At 38.8% G+C, this 25,580-nt stretch overlaps 1 protein-coding gene across 2 annotated transcripts; it reads right to left on the bottom strand.

Moving 5' to 3' along the window:
* Positions 1 to 5,265: 5,265 nt before the first annotated feature.
* On the bottom strand, positions 5,266 to 23,514 carry LOC147852072 (delta(14)-sterol reductase-like). 2 transcript variants are annotated; one of them, XM_087334015.1, is made up of 13 exons: positions 23,436 to 23,514; positions 21,269 to 21,386; positions 15,569 to 15,639; positions 15,113 to 15,169; positions 14,238 to 14,329; positions 13,411 to 13,498; positions 12,000 to 12,203; positions 11,875 to 11,921; positions 6,472 to 6,553; positions 6,318 to 6,394; positions 6,113 to 6,232; positions 5,559 to 5,633; positions 5,266 to 5,479 (listed from the first exon to the last, which is right to left on the bottom strand). In XM_087334015.1, the coding sequence occupies exons 1-13, from the start codon at positions 23,496 to 23,498 to the stop codon at positions 5,326 to 5,328; spliced, it is 1,248 nt and encodes a 415-aa protein (XP_087190141.1). In that variant the 5' UTR covers positions 23,499 to 23,514; the 3' UTR covers positions 5,266 to 5,325. The 2 variants fall into 2 exon arrangements, with proteins under 2 accessions (XP_087190141.1, XP_087190142.1); XM_087334016.1 differs by having other exon boundaries at positions 5,272 to 5,479; positions 12,000 to 12,123; positions 13,451 to 13,498.
* Between the last annotated feature and the right edge of the window lie 2,066 nt (positions 23,515 to 25,580).

The following is a 25,580-nucleotide window of genomic DNA, read 5'->3' as shown; positions in this document are numbered from 1 at the left end:
TTTTCAGGTATAACACGAAGATTGGGAGGCAAATTCTTCTAGAACAAAAACACGACAAGGTTGCGGCAAGGAAATTTTGGATGCAGGAGGGCATAAGTGAAAGGAGACTAGATAAATTCTGGAAAATGATATGGCATGACAAATATGACCGCAAGATAATGATGTGTTTATGGCTTATTGCACATAGAGCCTTGCCGGTAGGGACGTGGGGTAAAGGCCCCAATGTAGACCCTAGATGTACTGCATGTGGACAGATAGAAAGCATCTCCCATTGTCTATGGGAATGTCGCGATGCAATGGCTGTATGGGGAAGGGCACTTCGTTTGCTTTGCCATGCCTCTAGTTCGTTCACCCTCAACTAGGGACATGCTTGTTGGATGTGTCTTGACGTTGATGTGGCGACATACGATAGCACATGCAATGCTAAGTACAGAGGGGAGAATGGCATTGTTCGGCTTATCACTGACAACGGGGTACCTACAACTTGTGCACAGAATCAAAAACTTGAAGATCTTTGGATGTTGCTTGCCCCCATTACTATATGGCATATATGGACAGCAAGGTGTACCAGGGTATTTTCCGCACACAAACGCCCTCCAGCTGAATCGATTAAGCTAATTTGGCACACACTCATAACTACACTAAGAGCTCAATATGAGCGGATTAATGGTACTAATGATGTTGCAGACCTAATGAGGCTGAATTTTTGAAAAAGATGGTGTACGACACCGATGGCCGCAGCAAATGGAATGGATATACTATGGAAGTATGATGTACCCAGATGGTTGTTTCCCCCTCCCATTAGTTGAACGAGGGGCGTGAAAGACATGGCAAGTGGGATAGTGAAGGTAGGTGATGTATCTGAAAGGATGGCTTGAGTCATATGTAAAAGTGTAAGATAAATAAGTGAGATCTCGTATGTAGGCTAGGATAATCTTGGCACGGCCTACCTGAGAAAGGGATCGTGTTCATGTATATTTTAACTAATGGAGTATATTCTCTTTTGGAAAAATTCCCATTTCCTTAAAGTGGTCTTCATGCCTTGATTTGCATTGTTAACCACACAATGACCCAAAACGTTGAGATTTAGTTTCTATCACATCTCAATACAAATGTCCTCACACTAGATTTCGTTTTTTATAAGAGTCAAACTAGAACTAGAAATTTAATGTGAGAGAGCCAAAGAGATGGCGTAAACGCTAGAAACATGACTTGTGGGAGCCAAAATAGCATGATAAGAGAACCTCTTTTGTTCGTACGTTGGTGTGTATGGTGTGCAAAACTTGTACCCTTAATTGACCATGTAAAGCATTGTTGAATGACTTTGACTCCTCCACATCCTTGATCTCCTCATTAGGGCACAATGTGCAAATATGGTTTGCTCTAGGTAGTTTTCTAGTGTTAAATGGCATTGGGCAAGAACATGTTGTTGGGTGCGTCTTGTCATTTCATAGTAAGTATCCCAACAAGTTAAGTCTATGAGAGAGAGAGAGAGAGAGAGAGAGAAATTCTACATTTAAAGAATCTTATAAACAAGACAAGTTACATGATCTCCTTAAAAACAATTGTCTATTGTGCAATTGAACCATCATTTATATGTGTCTCAACATCATCATTGAAGGTTGTTTACGTATACGTATGTAATGTTTAGGTGCTATACATTTTTTCCTATATAATATCGCACTTAGCACATTACAACAAAAATATACTTGTAGTACATAATCACCACAAAGAAAACTACAAACATTAATATCATATGCATTAAAAAAGGACCCAATGTGTATACGTAAACTTCAAAATTATTACAAAATCGTCTTAAAACAAATATTTCTTTCTTTCTTTATGTCCTTACAATTGTGTTTGATTTCCACATTATAGCTATAGCCTATAGGTTTCAAGCTTTGAGAAGTAGGAGTTAAAGATTGAACTTAAAGTTGAAGTCAAACATGTAAAATTTCTAGTTGACAACTTGTTGCATTCTTGATCGATGTTAGAGTTGAAGAGTTTGATGCATTGCCTTACTTTCAAAGGTTTGTATTAGTGACAAATGTTATGGAGCTAATGTTTTGCTCTTTAATTCCTACATGTGTTGGTTACAAACTGACTTATATTATAGAGCCAAAGTGAAGCTACTTGATGGCATTATTGTAGAGATTAGAGGATCTTCAGTTTTTTGTAAAAAAATTATATTTCTGTTTTTTCTTTTCTTTTTTTCCAAAAAATTGATCACAAGTCTTAAATACCAATGTTGAAATGAAGCACAAATATCTTAAATGGACTTTGACGAGTATAATGTGACCTATTATTTGCATTGTTGATTCAATTGTATTGCAATTATTTACGCACCAATTTTGCTTTAGTAAATAGACCGAAGTGTTTAACAAATACAAAAAACATAGTTGAAGTAACTTTAGCTCGGGAAGTACTTATTATTAATACACTAGATGTACCATACTTGACAACAATGCACCATTCATAAATCCCCTAAACCATGCATTAATTTTTTATCAATAATCTATTAGTTGTAGAAATGTTGTGAATAAGAGAGGAAATATCAATACCAAGGTTATACCTTATGTATTAGCTTCTAATATTGATTAGTAATCACTGTAGTAACATAGAATTAAATGGTTCCATTTAAAATGAAGACAATTTGCTCAACATAATGTGGCAATAATTATGGCACCTTTGAATGTGGAGCAATTGTGGAATGATCAATGGATGATAATACAAGCAAGGTCCTAGATAATACATGTGTTCTCAAATGCGCTTGCTTACCTGCCTCTACGCGGCATGTAGCACATTCATTCCATCTATGATTTCCAGACATTCAAGTGGCTCATTATTGTACATAATGCATGATTTATCTATTTTTTGTCTCTTCACAAGAATAATCTTTGTTTGTTTTAGAACTATGGACACAATTTAGCATGGATGCATTCCATCTATGATTTCCAGACATTCAAATGGCTCATTATTGTACATAATGCATGATTTATCTATTTTTTGTCTCTTCACAAGAATAATCTTTGTTTGTTTTAGAACTATGGACACAATTTAGCATGGATGCAAAAAAATTCCAATGCCTTCATGAGCTTTTGTGCATCTCCTAAAGTATTTGCAAAAAGCACTACATCATCCACGTATGGCAAAAGCATAATGACAACATTCTACATTGCAACTTCTTCAACACATTCTTCCTATACAAACTTGGTAACCATTTTTTACAATTCATCAATGCATAGACCAAATAGTGTTGGTGAAGGTGGGCATCCTTGCTTTACACCAATAGTGCTATTGAAAAAATCTAAAAGTTTATCTTGCATACGTACACAACATATAACCTTCTCATATATTCCGGAAATTGCGAGCATATATTCATTTGGCACCCCAAGTTCTTCCATTTGCCCCCAAACATGCCCACAAGGTATCATATCAAAAGCTTTCTTGAAGTCTACAAGCAACAATATAAACCTTTACCTCTAAGGCAACTTTCCCACATCAACTCAAAGGGTGACAAGGTGATCAATGGCGCTATGGTGTTTTCAAAAGCCAACTTGTTCATAAGCTCTTTTAGCATTTTGTTAGCCCATGCACTTACTTTTGATTCCAATATACATCCAAATAGTTTTGCCATTAACGACCAACCATGATGGTTCGATAGTTGTTTACATTATTTACGTCTCCACCTTTATGTAAAGGTTTGATCCAATTTGTTGTCCAATCATATGACATACCATGTTTAAACATATCACTTATCCATACATTTGCTTGCTTTCCTGTCCATTTGAGCATTTCAACTTTATACATTGAAGATTGTTTGAAGTCCTTTGCATATATCTTCAATTGTAAAGAAGGGAGACATATGTGAAAGAGAACCATAACAAATCATCTTTCCAACAAGAGATAGTTTATATATAAATTCTTAAAATGCATAGACAATTTGTGAAGAGTTAACTCACTATAACTCTCAACACGTTTCTGCTTTACATTTCCCCAAAATTTAACACATGCATGTGCTTTCTCTTGCATTTGGAGAAATTTTTGAGTAACCTCCCATATTTTTCTCTTTCTTTGAATAAGCCTTTTATACTCATGCAAATGCTTTTAGTGATTTTCTTTATCCTTAACTACATCCAAAACCATAAGACACATTCAAGCTTCACAACATTCTTTACCAAACCATTTTTTCTTTGAACTACATTTCGTGGTGCATTTTTAAGATGTATTGTTGGTTGAAAAATATTTGTTTGTACATGAGAGAATGATTTTTTTAAAAGCTTCCCATTTGCATTCTACTATTGCATATGTTGTATCTTTGTCATTTGTAACATATCCTCAACCATCTTGGAATACATTGGTGCTTGCTTGGGTTATGCTCACATGTAGTTACTTATTATTTTCAATGACCTTCTCACAATCAAACCTATGCATACATTTGAGGTCAACAAATAATGCCCTATGATCAACACAGGTTCATAGAGAGAGAGAGAGAGAGAGAGAGAGAGAGAGAGAGAGAGAGCGAGATTATATTGCTTAATGGAAATTCAACATGTTCCATTATCCAAGCAATGATGACTATATTTTATGTGTTTTCACTAAAGAGAGAGAGAAAGAAAGAAAGACATATAACATCTTCTAAGACCAAAATTGGCCCATGAGACAATTGGTTTACAACAAAAATAGGGTATTTACCCAATCGTTTGGAAGTAAAAATAAAAATAAATTAAATTAAAATAGAACTTGAGCTAAAGAGTTCTCATAAAAAAAAATGTTCTATAAGAAAAAGGTCATGTTCAAGAGAGAGAGAGACAAGATGGAGACCAAAAGGTCATGGGTTTTAACCCTACATTCCAGTGGCCTCTAGTAGTCAAGAGTTGTATGGCATAATAGAGAATTGAATAAACTAGGTTTGGAACCCAAGACATAGTGTGCTAGTACTATAACAACTTACCACAAGGGCAAATTATGGTAAAAAGGAGAAAATAATCTCTCCCTTTTTCAATGTTTCATCTATATGATGGATGAACCACCATTCATCCCTTTGATCATGAAAAAGTTTGGCACAATCAAGCATTTAATTCCATATGCAATATTGTATCAATTACAAGTTATGGGAACCATATGCGAGGTAGGAACTTTTAAAACAAATTGTATCAGCAATGAGTATTCAACAAAAACTGGATATGTAAGAAAAATAATAATTGGATAAAGAATAAAAATGATGCATTCAATTAGATGTCCAAAAAGATAACACAATAGTTCAAATGCACCTCCTATATCCTTGAGAATCTTACATTTATTCATGCATAGCCAATGTAAGCACTAATATAAATAAGGGAAAATTCTCCACGGTACAACTTTGCAATACTGCTTCCACAAGTCCTTGTACTTTTCAATGCATCTAGCTTCATCTCTCCTTTCTCTCCAAATAAGCAAAGTGAAGAGATAAATTGGATAGAAGTAGGGGATAATGGATCTGCAAATATTCGACAGATAATCATTATCTAAAAGAAAACCAGAACTTTTGAGATTATTTTGAACCATCATGTATTTACCTTGCCCCACAAGGTAGACTAAAGGAAAAGGCAATAACAATGTCTCCAAGATAGTTGCAGTGCCGTGCAATCCCCCTGCAGATTCATGCTGTTTAGTTAGCCATAATGTTTTCAAACAAGACTGAATTTTTGTTTAGTTAGCATACCAAAACAAGATTTTGAGCTTGACGTTTTAATGTAAGGTTATAGACAAAACATGTTTTAGGCTTTTGAAATTTTGCTAAAATAATGTCAATATTTGGCAATGCATCAATTGAGGTGAGTTTAGATACTAGCAGCATTGTGACCTCATTCAAGTTCACATTTCTTTGATATCACAATCTAAATCTCTAGATAAACAGCTTCTATCACTAAGTGGGAGTATACCATATCCAATGAAAAGATGGTAAGTGCTCATGCAAATATCTTAGCAGCTTAGATCTGGGCTATGTAATAATCATCTACATAAATCTAGGAATTCAAAATATTTTACTTTATAATTAATATATTTTCAAAGGATTTTATATATTTTCATTGATACGAAATATCACATTAAATGAAGGCATGTGCTCTACCAAAAGCCTGAAACAAGGAGCTTTCCCCCAATAGTTTTTGGTGGTTGGCCCCATATTAAGGCACTTGAATCCTTTTTGAAAATATGTTTCTGCATATTTGCTCCCCGGAAGATTGCAAACCTATGTAAATACAAAACAGTTAGACACCTGCATGATATGTCAAAATTATCTATAATACTGTTCGAATGTGTGAAAGACTAAATACCCCAATATAAAAATTACAACATTCAGTGCGGCTGCAATAGCAGTCAATTCTGGCTTGCGTCGCAATAGCCACCAGCCCTTCATTGATAGCTAATATTTTAGTTTCAATACAATAAATTTAATGTTAAACTTATTTTACCATAATCATGACAAACCTGGATACTAAAAGTGAATGGTATCCAAACTAAATCTCCAAATATTAACATGAACCCAAAGTTTTCTGCAATGATATCCCAGCTGCATTGAAACAAAGTTATGAAAAAGAATAACAAGGGAGAAATTTGCAATAAAACAAAATGTAAAATAACCAATTTAAATTACAGTTGATTAGGAGAATAATCTCCAAAGGATCATATTATGGAGGAAGCAAGATTCATTAAGGCATAATGGGAAATAAAAGCCATCATGCAGGTATGAAGGCAGCACAAGGATTAGGGTTTACGTCAAAAACAGAGAGGGAGAGAGTCTGAGTGAGAGACAAAGGGAGAGAGAGAGAGATGCACGCTATCTTGGGTACAAAGAGTGTACCACTTTTTGGTTTTTTAGATATTATGTATATACAAGTCAAAATGTGCTTCGAGTGCGTTCACACTAGTGCACTAATAAAAGGCACAATGGCCCTTTATTCCCAACAACCTTCCCACCTAAAGGCAATGTGCCATGAGAGAAAAAAAAGAAAGTCAGCTAAGTCCAAGTATGTACAAAGCTGAACTACATACATCTATCCAACTCCCATCATCTGTCAGCAATGAGCAAATCACTCAGCTGGAAGACCCTTCATGAGAAGATCTGCAGGATTATTATTTGTATGTACTTTGACAAGTTCAATGTTCTTGCTGTCAAGTACATCTCTGATGAAGTGATACTTCACCTCTATGTGCTTCATCTTTGCATGAAAGACAAGATTCCGAGCTAGCATGATAGCACTTTGCCTGTCACAATGAAGAATAGGTAACTCTGTAATGCCAAGATCTCTCACTAGATATGAAAGCCATAAAGCCTCTTTGCATGCCTCAGTGGCAGCAACATACTCTGCCCCTGTAGTAAACAATGCAACACACTTCTGTAGTCTGGGGATCCAAGAGACCGCTCCTCCTGTGAAAGTAAACACATACCCAGAAGTAGACTTCCTGCAGTCTGCGTGACCAGCATAGTCCTGACCAGCATTGTCCGCATCTGTAAAACCAGCATAGTCCTGACCAGCATTGTCTGCATCTGTAAAACCAACGACAGATGCCTTTTGCTTTCCAAAGCAAATACACAAGTCCTTTGTGCCTTTGAGGTATCTCATAATACCTTTCACTGCTTCCCAATGCTTTTTGCCGGGATTTTCCATATACCTACTAACCACTCCCACTGCAAAAGCAATATCAGGGCGTGTAGCAACCATCACATATATCAAACTGCCAATGGCAGAAGCATATGGAACCTTAGCCATTTCAGCCTTCTCAGCATCAGATATAGGGCTGTCTTTTGCACTGAGTTTCAAATATGGAGGCAATGGAACCCCAATTGTTTTCCCCCCCTCCATATTGAAACGCTGCAAAACATTAGAGATATACTCCTGCTGAGAAAGAAACAGTACCCCTTTCGACTGGTTTCGGTGTATTCGCATGCCAAGGATGTGATTTGCATCACCAAGATCCTTCATATCATAGCTGCCATGAAGGCTTTGCTTCAATGAATTCAAGGCATGAATATCCTTGCCAGCAATCAACATATCATCAACATACAAAACCAAGATAATCAGGCTGCCATCTCCTGCCTTCTTGGTGTACAAGCAGTGGTCCACTTGACTTCTACAAAAACCTTGAGACTGCATAAATGCATCAGATTTATGATACCATTCTCTTGGTGCTTGTTTCAACCCATACAAGCTCCTTTTGAGCTTATAGACCATCTTCTCTTTGCCTTTAGCTACAAAACCTTCAGGCTGCTGCATATATATGTCTTCATGCAGATCGCCATGTAAAAAGGCGGTCTTCACATCCTTCTGTATGACCTCCATATCTTCAGCTGCAACTAAGCCCAAAATGATTCTTAATGTAGTCATCTTGACTACAGGCGAGAAGATCTCATCAAAATCAACTCCATATTCTTGCTTGTATCCTTTTGCAACCAATCTTGCTTTGTACTTTGGCGAGGAATCAAAAATGACCTTCATTTTATAAACCCATTTGCATGGAAGTATTTTCTGCCCTTTAGGCAACTGCACCAAATCCCAAGTGTCATTTTTCTCAAGAGATTCCATCTCTGACAACGTGGCTTTATACCATTTCTTGTTGTCCTGTCTGTCCATTGCTTCCTTGAAGCAAGATGGTTCACCACAATCAGTCACCATGACATAATCAGCCACACTGTTTGCATCAGGAACAAATCTGTCAGGCTGTCTAGTAACTCTAGACGATCTCCTAACCCAATGCTCATTGTTTGGTGACTGTTGAGCCTGCAAATCATCATTTTCTATTTGCAGTTCAGGCATTTCAGCCTGCAAATCATCATTAACAGCTTGCTGTTCTAGCTGTTCCTGCACATTTGGTGGCTCATCATTATTGGCAAAGGCTGGCTGATCATTCCAACCTCATTTTCTGCATTTGCAGGTAAGTCTACAGCAGGTGTTTGCTGCTGTACAGCAGGCACATTTTCCTGTCTAGAAGGTATTTCTTCTCAGAATACAACCCTACGTACTTCCTCAGTCTTTTCGGGTGGTTTATGCATGCGATTTTCCCGGAAGATAACATCATTGCTGCGTACTATTTTTCTTTTCTCGGGTTCCCACAATCTATACCCCATTTCACCCTCGTCACCGTATCCTAGGAAAATACATTTGCAGGAATTTGGCTCAAGTTTGTTGCGTTCTTCTTTACGAATGTGCACAAAAACCTCACAGCCAAACACTCTCAAGTGAGCATATGAAGGTGGCTTGCCCGACCACGCTTCTTGGGGTATTCCCCCTCCCAAAGATTAATCAAGTGAACAGCTGTCATAACAGCCTCTGCCCAAAAACGATGGGGTAACGCAGCATGAGACAGCATTGTACGGACCTTATCTTGAATAGTCCGATTCATACGCTCTGCAACTCCATTTTGGGGTGGATTATATGGGGCAGTGAGTTCCCTCTTTATCCCTTTGCTATCACAAAATGCTTGAAAGGCCTTGGACACATATTCCCCACCATTGTCAAAGCGAAGACACTTAAGTGTCTTATCAATTTGATTCTCAACTAATGCCAAAAATGTTCGAAACTTGTCGAGCACTCCATCCTTGCTACAAATAGGGTAAACCCATACCTTCCATGTAGCATCATCGACGAAAGTGACTAAGTATTTCTTTCCCCCTAATGATAGCCCTAGCATCTGAAATACATCTGAATGTACTAACTCAAGCGGGGAAAACTTCAGCGAAAAAGACTTTTTATGAGATGTTTGTACATGTTTACCATAAATGCAATGATCACAATGTTCAAAGTCAGCATAACGAAGACATGGCATGTAACCCAAACGAGAAAGTACTTTCATACCAGTTTCACTCATGTGTCCCAACCGGCCATGCCACAAAGAAACACTAGGCTGCTCGGTTATGGCAACAACATGGTCACTCACACTAGATACATGGAGAGGATACAAAGTATCACTTTTACTACCCTTAGCAATAACTCTAGATCCCTTACAAATCTTCCATTTCCCATCACCAAAGGTTGTGTGAAATCCATCATCATCTAGCTGTCCTGTGCTAATCAAGCTCTTCTTGAGCTGAGGTACATGTCGTACATGCTGAAGTGTGAAAGCAGAACCATGCTGAAACTGTAATTGCACAGTGCCAATACCTGCAATTTCACATGCATAGTTGTCCCCAAGATGGACAACACCATGTCGACCCCCTATGTAATCTGAAAACCACTCACGATTAGGGGTGACGTGAAAAGAAGCACCGGAATCAAGTATCCAAGTGTGCATGTCACCATCCGTATCTACAAGTAAAGCATGTTCTCTATGGCATGACGAGACAAAGAGAACATCATTTCCACTATCACTGTCATGAATGAGACTACATTCACCTCTTCATTTTTAGCTTTGCCTTTCTACGGTTGAATGTCTCTCTTTTCTTCAATGCAATCATCTATCTTTTTGCCCTTTCCTTTCTCTTTCTTCCATTTGAAACAATCACGTTTAAAGTGACCCTTTTTGCCACAATGATGGCATTCTACATCTTTACCACGTGATTTACTACGGCCATAACTATCAAATTTGCCTCTTTGTTGTGACCTACCCCTCATATGCAAAACACTAGAGGACTTATTGGATGCATTGTTTTGCTAACTCATCTCTTCCATAAGTAGAGAACTCTCTACATCGGCATAAAGAAGCATCGCATTTGAATTGCTCATAGCAGTCATGAAAGTATCCCAACTTTCTGGCAAGGTGCAAAGTAAAAACGTGGCCTTAAACTCATCATCAATAATGAATTTCAAGGCAACCAGCTGGCTGAAAATGGAATTGAACTCACTCAGGTGAGTTGACATGGGTGTGCCCTCTATCATGCGCAAATCCATGAGTTTCTTAAGCCAGTAAACTTTGCTAGCTACCGTCTTCTGGGCATACAGTTCCTCTAGTCTAGTCCATATAGAATAGGCACAATCCAAACCTTCAATATTAAACAGCAAGGCATCAGAAATCGACAACTCAATAGTTGAGCGTGCAAGCTCGTTCAACTCTTGCCAATCCTCGTTGTCCATATTTGTAAGCTTTACCCATTTGACTTTTATAGGCTTTGCATGCTTCTTTTGTAGCAAGATGTTGTAGCATTGCTTTTTCCATACCGCAAAGTTATGTGCACCCTCTAAGCTTCTTGATGTGCATAAGGTGGCTACTATCACTGCCGTTAGTCATGATTTCTTAGCCCAAACGGAGGACCAAACTTGCTCTCCAGAAAAAAAAGGGGCTTACTTTGCAGAAAACGTGACCTACTCTGCAAAAAAAACATGACTTGCTCTGCAGAAAACCCTAAACTTTGCTTTGCAAAAACCCTAAACTCTGCTCTGCAAAAAACCCTAAACTTTGCTCTGCATAAAACCCTAAACCCTGCTCTGCAAAAAACTCTAAACTCTGCTCTGATACCAATTTGATGGCAGCACGAGGATTAGGGTTTAGGTCAAAAACAAAGAGGGAGAGAGTCTGAGTGAGAGACAAAGGGAGAGAGAGAGAGAGAGATGCACGCTATCTTGGGTACAAAGAGTGTACCACTTTTTTGGATTTTTAGATATTATGTATATACAAGTCAAAATGTGCTACGAGTGCGTTCACACTCGTGCACTAATAAAAGGCACAATGGCCCTTTATTCCCAACAAGGTATACCCCTACAAAGGCTTTCTACCCATGATAAGCAAGACCGAACGAAGTATGAGCCAAGGTACTATCAAAGCAATCTACCATCAGTCAACCACATAAACCATCTCCAAAACTTAACACATGTCATTCTCTATAGGAAAGATCTAACAGCTCACAAATTGACTCAAAGAGTACACAATTTGAAGGTAATGCCTAGTTCTGTTACATACGTGGATGTCATGAACTCTTCAAACCAGAAATAGTCAAGCAGATATATCTGCCAAAGAAAGAAATGTTAAGCATTGCAATAATAAAGCTCTTTTCACATAAATATCAAATTTGTGCTTGTAAATACCATCGAGAAACACTGGTAAAGAATCATTGGTAGACTAAGTGTTCCTTCAATTTGATGTTGTTTTGCTGCAACTGATAGATTTAAGAAAAACCATCCAATCATACCTGACTTAGTGGCAAAAAACCTGTGAAAATCATCATTGGCATGAGCGTCCATAATTATAGGGTAAATCATCATTAACATGAGTGTCCATAACTGTAGGATCTTTGTTTCATTTTCCAGTTAGGAAAACCATTCTGTTAATTATAGGTTTCTCAAAAAGTTTCATTATTATTAAATATGAATTTCCAACACTCTTAAAAGCAGTAAACCCTTTAGGATGCAAAGTTATCTAAACTTTTCAGATTTGTAACTTGATCAATTTTGGTATCCCCATAATATATCTACGACATTATAGTATAACATTGAAGGATATATATTTTCAGAGGCAGATGGATCTGCATTCACAAATAATAGACTATCTATAAATTTCATTCATGTAATCCCTATTTAAGGCTGTGTTTCAGACATCATTATTGGCACCAGACCTACTTTACATACTTGAGTAAATAAGAAACAGATAACTGTCCTCAAGCATCTATGAAATTTGTCATCTCTGTCACAGCTTACTCCACAGGTACATTAGTAAGAAGTGAATGACAGGGTCACTGTAAAGATTAGATGACACAATCAATGGAACTGCTACCATTTATCCCAAAAAATTTGGAAATTAAGGAGTCTGAGGCAAAATATTTCCTATGAAGTTAAGGGGCTCACTATATTCCAAGTAATCATACATATCATGTGCATAATCTTCAACTCAAGATAATGGCAGAAACAAGCTAAGCAAATATTTCAAGCTTCTGATTATAAAAATCTGGATTTGATAAAAATTAAAAAAAGACCATCAACGACTGACCAACATTGAGTAAAGACCCTCAAAGATCTTGTTTATAAGCAATATCATTTGCTTGGTTGGGAACCTTTTCCTACCAGAAAAAACTTAAAACCACCATTATTATTCACATGGATGATCTGCATTTAAGATACAACAATATAGATTGGGCTAAAATCTATGTCTTCAATAAATCACTTTACATTTTATGGATAGTAAGACAGGTAAACACACATCAAAGATACATTCTTTTCAAACAAATATTTTTAGCAACAACTATTATTTCTACAAAAGTTTGTTATCTAGATAAAATGCATTAGAAATTTTAAAATAACTTCCACGCACTCACGCTCGTGGCTTTGGCCAAGTATTGTGTGTTCAAGATGTCGAGCAAAGTGACAAGGCACCATTGAGCACAATCTCTGTGTCCTTACTAATAAAGTTGATTTAACATTTTGTGGATGATAAGACAGATAAACACATCACATCAAAAAACTTTCGACAATTGATATTATTTCTTTAGAAGCATGACATGTAAATAAAAGACATTAATACAGAATGGAAAGGTTGAACTAACTTCAAGTCAATGGTCAAAAAGGTTGGGTTCAACTGCACGCCGAACCACCTGCAAAACAATAAGAGTACGTTTTGGAGGCAAGGACTAGTTTGAAGAAATATTTAAAAGAATACTGAAATGTCCAAAAAAGAATATATCCAATGTACACAAAATTGTGTATATAGTTGACTCTTCAATACAATGCATCTCTAGATTTCAGAATAGCACTGACACAAACCCAGATTCTGCCTCTCTTATCCATCTCTTATTTGAATCTTCCTACCCTCTGATCCAACAACAATTGAGGCAGATATTAGACTTTGCCATTGACAGTAGTTCTAATTTCTATCATCAAGTGCATCAGATTTTAGTAAACATATTACTATCCTAAACCCAGATTCAGCCTCTCTTATCCATCTCTTATTTGAATCTTCCTACCCTCTGATCCAACAACAATTGAGGCAGATATCAGACTTTGCCATTGACAGTAGTTCTAATTTCTATCATCAAATGCATACTATCCTAAATGTATGCATTTTAATGCTGATTTGTAGTTTTGCCTGTAAAGACAAATCGAACATAATCCCACTTGAAAGACTTATCTAAAGGGTAAGATTATGTATAGGAAACATAACTACTACCCTAAATACTACCCTAAGACTATATGAACTTTTATCCGTAATTCAGAAAAAGGAAAACATGGTGTCTTCATGGGGTACATGTTATCATCTTTCTTCTTAATAGACATGCTTACATAGATTAAATCCATTAAATATTGATTCTAATTCACAAATAAAAGTATGCTCACCAGTCATGAATGAAGTTTCCAGTCAAATGAGGTCTTAATGATGCACTTTTGCTTCCGGATACACTACCAGCAATGAATATCAGCAAAGATGCCTGAAATGAAAAAAAGTTCCAGATATCATGGTAATAAATATTAAGATCAGTTATCAACAGTTCCAAATACAGTAGTATCCAATTCAAACTTCTCAAGCATCTTCATTGCCTCAATGGGAAAGGCTACTACAAGAATTTTCACAGTGCAGCTCATCTCAAGGCACATTAATACTTCTCTTACTTATTATTGTATTATAAAGGAAAGTTGCCAACCACAGTGATACTCACACCCAGCTCACATCAACACAGACAGTAGATTATTGGGTATGGACAAGCGCCAACTTCTGAGTTGTTGCTATGTTTGCAAAAGTTCCAGGTCTGTCATGCATTATAGAGAGTTCGACATTAATAGACAACATAATCTCTATCTATCTAATCACCAGTGCATATTCTTCAACATATTTTTTTGTTTTATTCTATTTTATGAACAGGAGTTGAAAGGCTGTTGCAAACATTTTGTGGTCACGTTCCATGAAATATTCACCGTGATGTAATGAAACAATCTACTCATCACAGAGCTGCAATGATACCAAACCAATAGCTTGACTGCTCAGTCCTGTCCAGTGGTTCTCTGCAATAAATGCGATCATCCAAGTGACAAAAAGGATTCCAAACATTGGCAAGACAGAACTACAGCAGCAGACAAGATGGTACAACCACATACTAAGGGATCACATACAATGTGCAGAATATTGTGATAACAAATTTATGCAGAACAAGGAGGAATAACCTTCAGGCAAGTGTGCAAATGCATGAATGCTAATTAGGTGGACTCACGCTTACCAAGAAAGAAAGGGTGAGTATAGTGGATAAAAGTTCTCCACCTTTATCTGCTATAACCTGTAGTAAAGACCTGAATTAGTACATGAAAAGCTATGAGAATATACTTTTAAAAAGATAACTTTTAGTTTAATTTAAAATTTCCAACTTGAGCCAAATGATTGTGATCACAGTTTCCCCTTCATTATTTGATTTGTGTACTCAACAATTATCCTTTCTTCTTAAGCAAAAAGTTGTCTTCAGACGTTCAATAATGCACCTATGCAATGGGATGGTGATTTCAATCAACATTTCCAAAAATAGTGCCATACTTCCATTTAATCTAGATTCCTTAACAAATAAGCTTTGGTCTTCCAAAAGCAGCAGGAACCAAATTTACAAATTAGAAATGCCAAGAAGAAAAAACCGAGAAATAGTCCACAAAAAGTTTTGTTTGTCTATCTCGCTCACACCTCTTACCGCTGGGTTGAAATATTGCATGTTTGAACCTAATATAAATGCGAGCAGCAGCAGCAAGAGTGATGATAAGCCTGTGAAATATCAAATATACTTTTTATATAAGGAATAGGAAGGAAAACATTGACTTGTATAGGTATCTAAATTTAACTTAAATATTACTGTATGTGCAATGACTTGCAAGCTCAACATGATCCGGATCGGCTGAATAAGCCAAGAGCCAGATCGGTGTCCAGGACAGAGAGCCGGATCGGAGTGTAACTGGTAGGCGGTTAGAGGCCTACGATCCTAGCCTGGTACATAATAATATTCTTAGGAGTTAGTGTCAGTTGCTCGATACGAGCATTGACGTACTTGTCAGTCCTTTTGAGGACTTGTATAAAAGTACTCACAGAGCACATTGTATCTACAGAGTTTAACAGAGTTTGTTTGAAAAACACTGTTATTGTCTTGCTCTCTATCTCTCTCTCTTCCTCTCTCTCACTCACCTACTCGATGTATTCCATTCTCTGTGTTCACTGATGCTATTCGGCTGAGCCGGTTGTGATCTGTTACAGCTTCCGCATATTTTCTTTTGCATGGGTATCACAGCGCAAGTGTTAGAATATCCTCTGCTGCTGACAAGAGCTCTCAACATAGAGAAATGGACAGAGGCATGGGAGACTCGCTTTCAATGGAGAAGCTCGATGGGAGCAAGTATGTATCTTGGTCATACAAGATGCACCAATGCACAGGCATTGGTATAGGAACAGTTGACAAGAAGAGCTCTCTACTGCTTTGCATCCAGTGTCGGTGATCAGCTACTGAGTTATATCCGGGACGCCAAGACGCCAAAGGGGGCTTGGGGAAATCTGAAGAAGATCTTTGCCACGAGCACCACACCTAGAAAGCTTCAGCTCAAACAAGAGTTGAGCAACGTCCGACAAAGAGATGTGTCGGTGGCTGATTACCCCTCTCGGATCAAGGAGACCTGCGACTCTCTCACCTCCATCAACATGACCATCGAGGAGGACGAAATGGTGCAGGTCTGTCTCGGTGGGTTGGCATCTAAGTTCGAATCATTCCGAACGCCGGTTTGCACGATAGAGAATACGCCATCATTTTTTGAGTTGCAATGGATGCTTCTCATTGAAGAGAATCAAGCGGGTGTGTCGACGAGTACGCACACCAACAGCAAGATAGGCTCGTGGTCGTGGTGGACAAGGCAGGTCGGCCCGCAATGGCAGCGGTCGACAAGAGCAAAACCAAAGGCATAATGGAAATGTCAACACCAACTCTAAACCCTCTAGAAACAGGGGGAGCCAAGGCGGCACTAGAAACCGGCAAGCAAAGGACGAAATGGAATGCTAGTACTATGGCCGGAAGGGCCACACAGAGAGCGAGTGCTAGAAGAAGCGCTCCAATTTGGACAAATCCAGATTGAGCTTGGGTGACGCCAATAGGCGTCAAAGATCACACTATGCCAAGGCTCACGACGAGCCGGAAATGGATCGGGCCCAGCCTTTGTGATGAAGCATAAGGCTAATTGGATGAAGACAAGCACCTTGAAACCGAACGAGGTATGGTATGTTGATTCTGGAGCGTCGAACCATTAACGAGCCACGAAGAGTGGTTCTCGTATTTGGAGAAACCGGAACAACAGGGGGTCGTCGAAATCAGTGACAACACCCCACATACCATGGAACATGTCGATGAACTTCCCTTAAACCACGTCGAACAAAAGGGGAAACTGATGAACGTTTTGCACGTCCCGATAATCATGAAGTACCCGGTATTAGTCGGACATATTGTTGACATGTGGATGCAGGTTCAATTTACACACCTCGGATGCTTCATCAAACAATAGAGCAATGTCATTGCACAAGGGCGCCGCGAAGGGAAGATGTTCATCCTCGAAACAAATGAAGTCGCAACCACGATGTTTTCAAAAGGGCAACAGGTCGAGTGGGACATCGACCTATGGCACAAGCGGTTCAGCCATGTCAACTTCCCACGGCTTCAAGAAATGCAAACAAAGAATATTGTTTTCAGATTGCCGAAATTCAATGGTCAAAACAGCCAAGTTTGTGACGCCTGCTAGCAAGGGAAGCAACATCGACTTCCATTTCCCAACGAGCGAAATCAAAGCCAAAACCAGCTCGATTTAATCCATTCGGATGTTTGGGGACCAGCACAGAACATGAGCATCGAAGGAAGCCGTTATTTTATAAGCTTCATCGATGACTACACTCAATGCACTTGGGCGTACTTGATCACGAAGAAGAGCGAAGTCTTCACTTGCTTCCTGAAGGTGAAGAGCCTTGCCTAATGGGAAACCGGCAAAAAAATCAAGTGCTTGAGGTCTTATGGGGTAAAAGAGTACTTTTCCGACTAGTTCTTGAGTTATCTGCAAAAGGAAGGAATTTAACGAGAATTCTCTTGCAGATACACACCAAAGTAGAACGTTGTGGTCAAGCAGAAGACTTGGACTATAGAGGAGGCAACACGAGTGATGCTTGAAGAGAAGCATCCGCCAAAGTTTTATTGGGCTGAAGCAGTCCAGACAGCTGCAAAATCTGACATCTGTGAGTGAAGGAGTGTCACCACATGAGTTGTATTTCAGGAAGAAACCGAATCTGGGACACTTGAAGGTGTTCGGCAGCATTGCCTATGTGCATATGCCGAAGGAGAAGCAGAGGAAGCTAGACACAAAAGCTGAGAAGTGCATTCTTGTCAACAACTCAAACGAGCAAAAGAGTTATAAATGTTACAACCCTCGAACTTAACAGGTCCGGGTCAGTCGAGATGCATCTCCAACCCCCGACAACTCCATTCGGATCTCTGAGGACAAGACCAGTGAGTCCGATCTCATTCCGGCTTAGAGGGCCAAATGAAGAGCTGAGTCAGAAAGACCAGTAGGATGATGAGCCAGCGAGTTGTCGACTTAGGCATGCTATTCTACCCCTCAAAAGCATCCCGTAGTTCGATACAAATATTAAGACTACATGGCGCATCAATATGCGTACATGACAAAGGTGGAGGAAGTGTGTGAGCCAAAGAGCTACGCTGAAGTAGCGCACGACGCAAATTGGCGTGCCGCGATGGAGGAAGAGATGCATGCACTAGCGGAGATTGGAATGTGGGACCTCGTTGATGCTCCAAAGGGTGTGAAGTCGATCAAATGCAGGTGGGTGTACAAGGTCAAGTACAACACCGACGGCTCCGTCAACCGATACAAGGCCCTGTTAGTGGTGAAGGGCTATGTGCCGGAAGTGCGTGAGCCAAAGAGCTACGTAGAAGCACGCATGACGCGAATAGTCGCGCTGCGATGGAGGAAGAGACGCACGCAATAGCAGAGATCAAAATGTGGGACCTGGTTGACGCTCCAAAGGGTGTGAAGCCGATCAGATGGAGGTGAGTGTACAAGGTCAAATACAACACCGATGGCTCCGTCAACCGATACAAGACCCGGTTAGTGGCAAAGGGTTGTGCAGCAACACGACATCGACTATAACGACACGTTTGCACCAGTCGCAAAGATGACGACCGTCTATGCCCTACTTGCAGTCGCCACGGCAAAGGGGTGGCATTTACATCAAATGGATGTAAAGAATGCATTCCTGCAAGGTGAGCTTGAGGAACGGGTGTACATGGTATAGCCCCCCAGATTTCAATCTAGAATGAACACATCGGTTGTGTGCCGACTAAAGAAGTTACTCTACAAACTAAAGCAAGCCCCACGTGCCTCAAATGCGAAGATCACACAACGACTACGTCGGATGGGGTTTGCCACGTCGAAGTCAAACTCCTCACTCTTCATCCACAATCACTTGGAGCAACAAGTAGCCGACAGTTGCATTATCGAGCACAGAGGCCGAGTATCGAGGAGCAGTTATTGTGATGTGCAAAGCCATATGGCTCAAAAGGCTATTGAAGGATCTACAGGTGGAGGTGTCCGATCCGATGACGATCGATTGTGAAAACCTCAACAACATCCAACTTGCGAAGAACCCCGTCGTTCACTACTTGAGTGGTACCCGGTAACTTGGGTTGTTTTATCCCAAGGGGGGATCACTACGCCCAAACCTGCATGCCTTTTCTGACTCTGATTGGGCTGGTTGTTATGACACTCGTGTGTCCACAAGTGGTTTTTGCTTCATGCTTGGTAGCTCATGCATATCTTGGTTGAGCAAGACGAAACCTATTGTGGCCACTTCTAGTTGTGAGGCTGAGTATAGGGCAGTGTTGGAGGGTGGCAGCTCCAGACCTGCACTCTCTTTCATCTTTATTATCTCTGTACTATATTCTCTCTTCCCAGATTCTTCTTTCTCTAGAATTCGCAACTCTTTTAATGCCTTCTCTCTCTAGAATCTGTAATTCTTTAAATGCCTTTTCTCTCTTCTACTTTTTCCAAGATATTCCCTTTAATTCCTAGTTTTTTGTATCTGTTTGGTAGTACAAGAGCCAATTTACTACCAAACAACCATTTCACTCACATTCCTCAATTTTGTATAAATAGGCTATACCAGCCTCTTTTGTAAAGACTTTTTACTTTGGTTGCCACTTAAAACAAGCTCTATTCTTTGGTTGTGTCTCTACTCTTTGCAACCATTTTTTCTACTGCTGTCTAACAGCCTTCTCACAGCTTGGCTGTGTCTAATTTGATCTAACAATTGCTCTGCTACTTGTATTAACAGCATTTCTCACAGGCAGCTTTCACAGCTACAGTTGAGTGTGTGGCTCAGACGCCTTTTAGCTGATTTGGGTGTTGGTCCGTCTTCTGCCACCACCATCTTCACTAACAGTCAAAGCGCAATGGCAGTTGGGAGGAACCCTATGTTCCATGCTCGCACTAAGCACATTGAGGTGCATTATCACTACATCAAGGAAAGGTACTCCGTTGGAGAGATCAGTTTGGCTTATGTGGCCACACAGGAGAACATTGCAGACCTCTTCACAAAGGCTCTACTTAGGGAGAAATTTGAAGCTTTCCGCAAAGCTTTAGGCCTAATCCCATTTGTGGATTCATCTTTATCCACATAGCTCCTTGTTTACTGCATCACTCCCAAGGGGGATTTGTTGACATATTTTGGCAGTGATGTGTGTGAACACACTTAGGACAGTGATGTGTGAACACACTTAGGATAGTTATGTGTGTGAACACATTTAGGACAATAATGTGTGAACACACTTAGGACTACAAAGGCATTTTTTCCCTCTTTAGGAGGTTTTCCCCCCCTATCTATAGACACTCTTAGAACCCTAAAGTGGTTAAGTTTTTTGGGGATTCAAAATAAGAACCCAACAGGATTCAAGTGAAACCAGCATGAAGAAGGCCAAAAAACGTTATAAAAACAGGTTTATGAAAAACACTATGTTTCAACTAATCAAATACCTACTAGTCGAGATTTCTATGAGTAATTTTTTGGATGTGAACTAGTGAATATAATTTAATTATTTTTAATTCTAGTTTTTTGTGTCGAGATAAACATCTGGTTTTATGCACAGACACATAGATAGGGAATTCTGATTTATTAAAGAATTACGGTTAATCAACCTAAAAATCTACTATCCTCCCCTCCATGTTCTGCATAAAACATCACAATGTACCTTCCATTTCCGTTATCTTTGATGTGAATAGATAGATAATACGATGATTCTCACACTTACACCATGGAAAAGAAAAATGTATGAAGAAAAAGGGAAAGAAAAAGAAGTACTAACCATTGCACTTGTAATATTTTCTGCTCTTATCTACAAGACTAGATCCTGGGATGATTTGTCCAGGAAGAAGACGATCCAGAAGCGCAACGACAAAAAAGTAGCAGACAAGAATAACAGCCTGGTATTGTGCAGAAACGGGGGGGGGGGGGGGGGGAACATTATAAGTAATGAATCATAAGACATAGAGAGAGAGAAGATTGAAACTAGTGAATCAAAAGAGAGAGAGAGAGAGAGAACATGGAAATTCAAGAATAAAAAAACAGGTTTATCAATGCACGTGTTCGACTGTGGAAGCCTATGGTAGAGGAGATGTATGCAGAAGAGATGAGAGAATCTACAGAAGGTAAGGACCGAAGATGAGTATACTACTACAACTAATAGGCATTTGGATATTGAATCTGGTATGAATATGCCACAAGATTCTATTCTCAATGAAGACGACCGAGGGCTCCGAGGATATGGCGTGTTCCAGTTGAGTGGGTTAAGCCGATATCCAAATGAAGGTCTTGCAACTGAAAATTATGCATTGACCAACAATGGGGTGTCTCTGACATTAGGTTTACAACATAGTGATGGGTTGTCGTTGTCGGGGAGTCCACAACCGTATTTGCAAGGAGGGCATAGCCACATGGATATGGTGATGAGAAGACAAGACGGTGTGTTGAATGCATCGAATTTTTATGGCATTCATGACGTGGCTACGGGGAACAATAGTGGGCAATGTCAGTTGCCACGAGGAAGTTTCAACTCATCAAGATAAAAGAGCTTAAAACCCTCAGGATCTATGACAATGAAATAAGACTCCCATATCCTAATCAATCATTTGGAGGTTCATTTAGTTTTTAAAAAACTAGATGCTAAACCCTAAACCCTAAATCCTTACTCCTGAACTCTTTTACCTCTCAAACCCTACTTTATCCTGAAATCCAAAACTTTCTGCCATATATATGTCTCCAAAATCCTGAACCTCGGAACTTTTTGTATCATATAAGCCTGAATTTTGATGTATAAACCTGAAACCCAAAACCCAAAACCTAAAACTTTATATCATATAGGCATGGTTTATGAGGTAACCACAAAACTTAAAACCTTTCTCTTCCCAACCCTAAACCCTAAATATTATACATTGTGAGCTGAAATTATAAGGTAAACCCTATAATCTTCAAGCCTTTAAAAACTCTTCAAAGATGAACATATATATTAGCATATTTAACATTTTGAGGCTTAGTTACAATAGCATTTTTAATGTCTAGCATGTAGAATTAATACATAGAACATAATATGTCATAGATTGATCATGAAAAGGTTGTTATATAGAGTTTTGTAACAATGTAATTATACTTCCTTTCTCCCCTTCCGATCGATTAGACTCTTCACTCCAAAGTCATACCAATACATATATTTATACCATTTTGTCTTGTCTTTCATTCATCATCAGTTCACAGCAGTTGGTTGTCAAGAAAGTGAGGATTCTCTCACGTCACATCTTATCAATAAAAAATGGCATGCATCATATAGATGTTCACTCAATCAAAAAGAGGGAGGAAAATCCCAAATGCCAAGACTCCAGTGTACAGACTGAGAATTTGTAACAATTATATTACTTCTAAGTTGAATGACCTTAGTATGTGTTTCTTCATTCATTATTTTATTCCTTTTTTTTTATGAGCTTGTGAGCTCTTTTTGTATATGTGAGGCTTCATGCCCCTTTTAACTACAAATGGCCTTATATATTCATAATGGAAAAGGCACAGATTTTCAGATTATAAATAAACATCTTTCGTGAAAATTGATTTTGCATTGAAAATGTCTAATTTGCTTCGATTGTTTCTGCATGTTTTTCGATTCATTTTCTTTTTGTAAGTAGCTGGAGATCGCGCAATATATTTACGGAAGTTTATGGCAAAAAATCCTACATTCGCTCAACTTATGATAGACACCGCCACATGGGTAAGAAGACATGTTGAACCCCTAGTAGGCAAGACGAACACTTTACTAAGGAATCATAAGACATAGAGAGAGAGAGAGAGAGAAAATTGAAACTAGTGAATCAAAAGACAGAGAGAGAGCACATTGAAAGTCATGAATCAAAAGACAGAAAGAGAGCACATTGAAATTCAAGAAACAAAAGAAATAGCGAGAGAGAGAGAGAGAGATGAAGACTTACAGCGGACCACGAAGGTAATGCAAGAAGAGGGCAACGCTGGGAGAGATCTGCGAGCGTCGCCATGGCCGATGGCAGAGAGAGAGAGAGAGAGAGAGAGAGAGAGAGAGAGAGAGAGAAAGATATCTTGGCCATAGTATGAACCATACGTACCATACGCGCATTCGCATTCGCGAATGTTTTACCCATTCGAGTATGGCAAACACAAATACCCTACTTTTGTATTCATTAGATGAAAATACATACCGTAAGAAATATAAGGTAAAGAGTGTAAAAAAACATAATTAAAAAAATTGTTTTGATAACATACGCATTCGTTTTGCATTCGCATGAAATAATAATGTTTGCCAATGCATTCGAGTAAATTGCTATGGACTTAGACAACTAAACCAAATGGTTTTCGCAATTGGGCCCCCTACTCTATCATTATACATTATTTAATAAAAATGTCTCATTTGAAATGTGTTAAAGCCATTGGCATTACCTCTATTTGAAGATGAGATTGTCATATTGGTCCATCATTACAAAGTGCCCTCTCATACTTTGGGTATTTGTGTTGTCATACATTCAATACCTTCACTAGTAACCAAACTCTACATTCGCTCAACTTATGATGGACGCCGTGTGTGTGTGTGTGTGTGTGTGTGTGTGTGTGAAATCATTCCATATAGTAATAAATAAATGTGTGTAAAAAACACTACAATACTAGAACGACAACTGAGTGGTGTCACCGCCACATGGGTAAGAAGACATGTTGAACCCCTAGTAGGCAAGACGAACACTTTCTAAGGAAAGACTTTCGACTTGTTCCAAAAAACAAAACAAAACATGACATCAACACTCCCTTCCACTTTCATAGATATGCTTTAACTCCATGTCAACTCTAGTTTTATGTTTTCATGGCCATGGGTAAAAATACAAGCATGCTCAAAACTCTTACATAAAGAGGCAATTTCACATGGTTCTTGAGGGGCAAAGAAATAGTTCATTTTCCAAAAATACAAATTTACAATAGGATATTGTCGATGAGGTATTTGTTGATGCCCAAAGGGCACACGAACATTGGAACTACAATAACATAGAAACATGGTTGACAAGTGTGTATGCATGGAATACAAATATGAAAACATCGGTGGCTAAAGGGCACATGCACATACAACATAAACACAGGGAAAAAGTGTATTGGTGGAAATTGAATGGTCAACGAATGTATTAACTAACTAGCAAAGTGACAATTTCAAAAACTTGCCATTGTTACCCTTTTAGAAGTGCCATTGATGAGTTCGGTCCACACTTTATATCCATTACTTATATGCTCAAATAAGACATGCATGCTCAACTTTATATTTTTTTATCTGGAGAGGAACCCGAGCAACCCATTGCCAAAAACAGGAAAAATCAGAGGCAGATATGGCTTAGAAATGAGAAACGGTGGAGGGTAATCATTCATTCATAATTTCATTCATATGTACATACATAATCCAAGAGACCAGAACAGATCACACACACACACACCCATGGCCCATGGGCCACGCCAAGTTTCTACCGGCCGGGCCATCCCCCGAGACTCCATGGGTTGCATGTCCGCCCAATGTAACGTGACTAAATTAAGGCATGTGCCGATCGATTTTAGCCCGTACACACAACATTTTGTGCAGCCCGGGATTTCGATACCTTTCCGATGTCGCTCATCCGATTTGGCAGATATAAAACAAACCCAAAAGTTTTATGGCATGCCAAAATCCTCCAACGTTCTTAAACCTCTCTTCGAGTGTCCAGAAAACCCACAGCCTGACTTAGTCCTTGGGTATGTATTGTGAAAGAACATGAAAGTGTTACTATTTCATTTGTGGACTGTGGTTGTACCTCCATTCATGGTTTGCTCCACTATGAATCTAGTTGTAAAATTGTATCCTTGATTAAGATGGCTTGTAATAACAACTGCCCACAAGAACTCTTTATCTTGTGTATTAAGATGGCTTGTAATAGGAAACACAAGAATCAAATTTTTCCGTAAACAAAAGGTTCTCTTAGTCTACGAAACAATCATCATGAATTTTAGCAATAAAAAATAGTTTGGTTCAACTAAAACCAATATACATTCTGGAAACTAACAAGAAGCCGACATCTAATACAAAACTTCTAGTG

Source organism: Azolla caroliniana, unplaced genomic scaffold (genome assembly GCF_043228905.1).
Source record: "Azolla caroliniana isolate FFs.n. ecotype wild unplaced genomic scaffold, voAzoCaro1.0.p SCAF_18, whole genome shotgun sequence".
Lineage (NCBI taxonomy): Eukaryota > Viridiplantae > Streptophyta > Polypodiopsida > Salviniales > Salviniaceae > Azolla > Azolla caroliniana.
Note: the sequence above shows the minus strand (reverse complement) of the source record. Positions and strands in the feature narration are given on the sequence as shown.

Coding starts and splice junctions, on each gene's coding strand:
- LOC147852072 (XM_087334015.1), bottom strand. CDS start 23,498: ATGGCGACGCTCGCAGATCTCTCCCAGCGTTGCCCTCTTCTTGCATTA. Junction 21,387..23,435: donor CATTACCTTCGTGGTCCGCT/GTAAGTCTTCAT, acceptor GCACAATACCAG/GCTGTTATTCTTGTCTGCTA. Junction 12,204..13,410: donor CTGTATTAATGTCTTTTATT/TACATGTCATGC, acceptor AATGAAACAAAG/ATCCTACAGTTATGGACACT.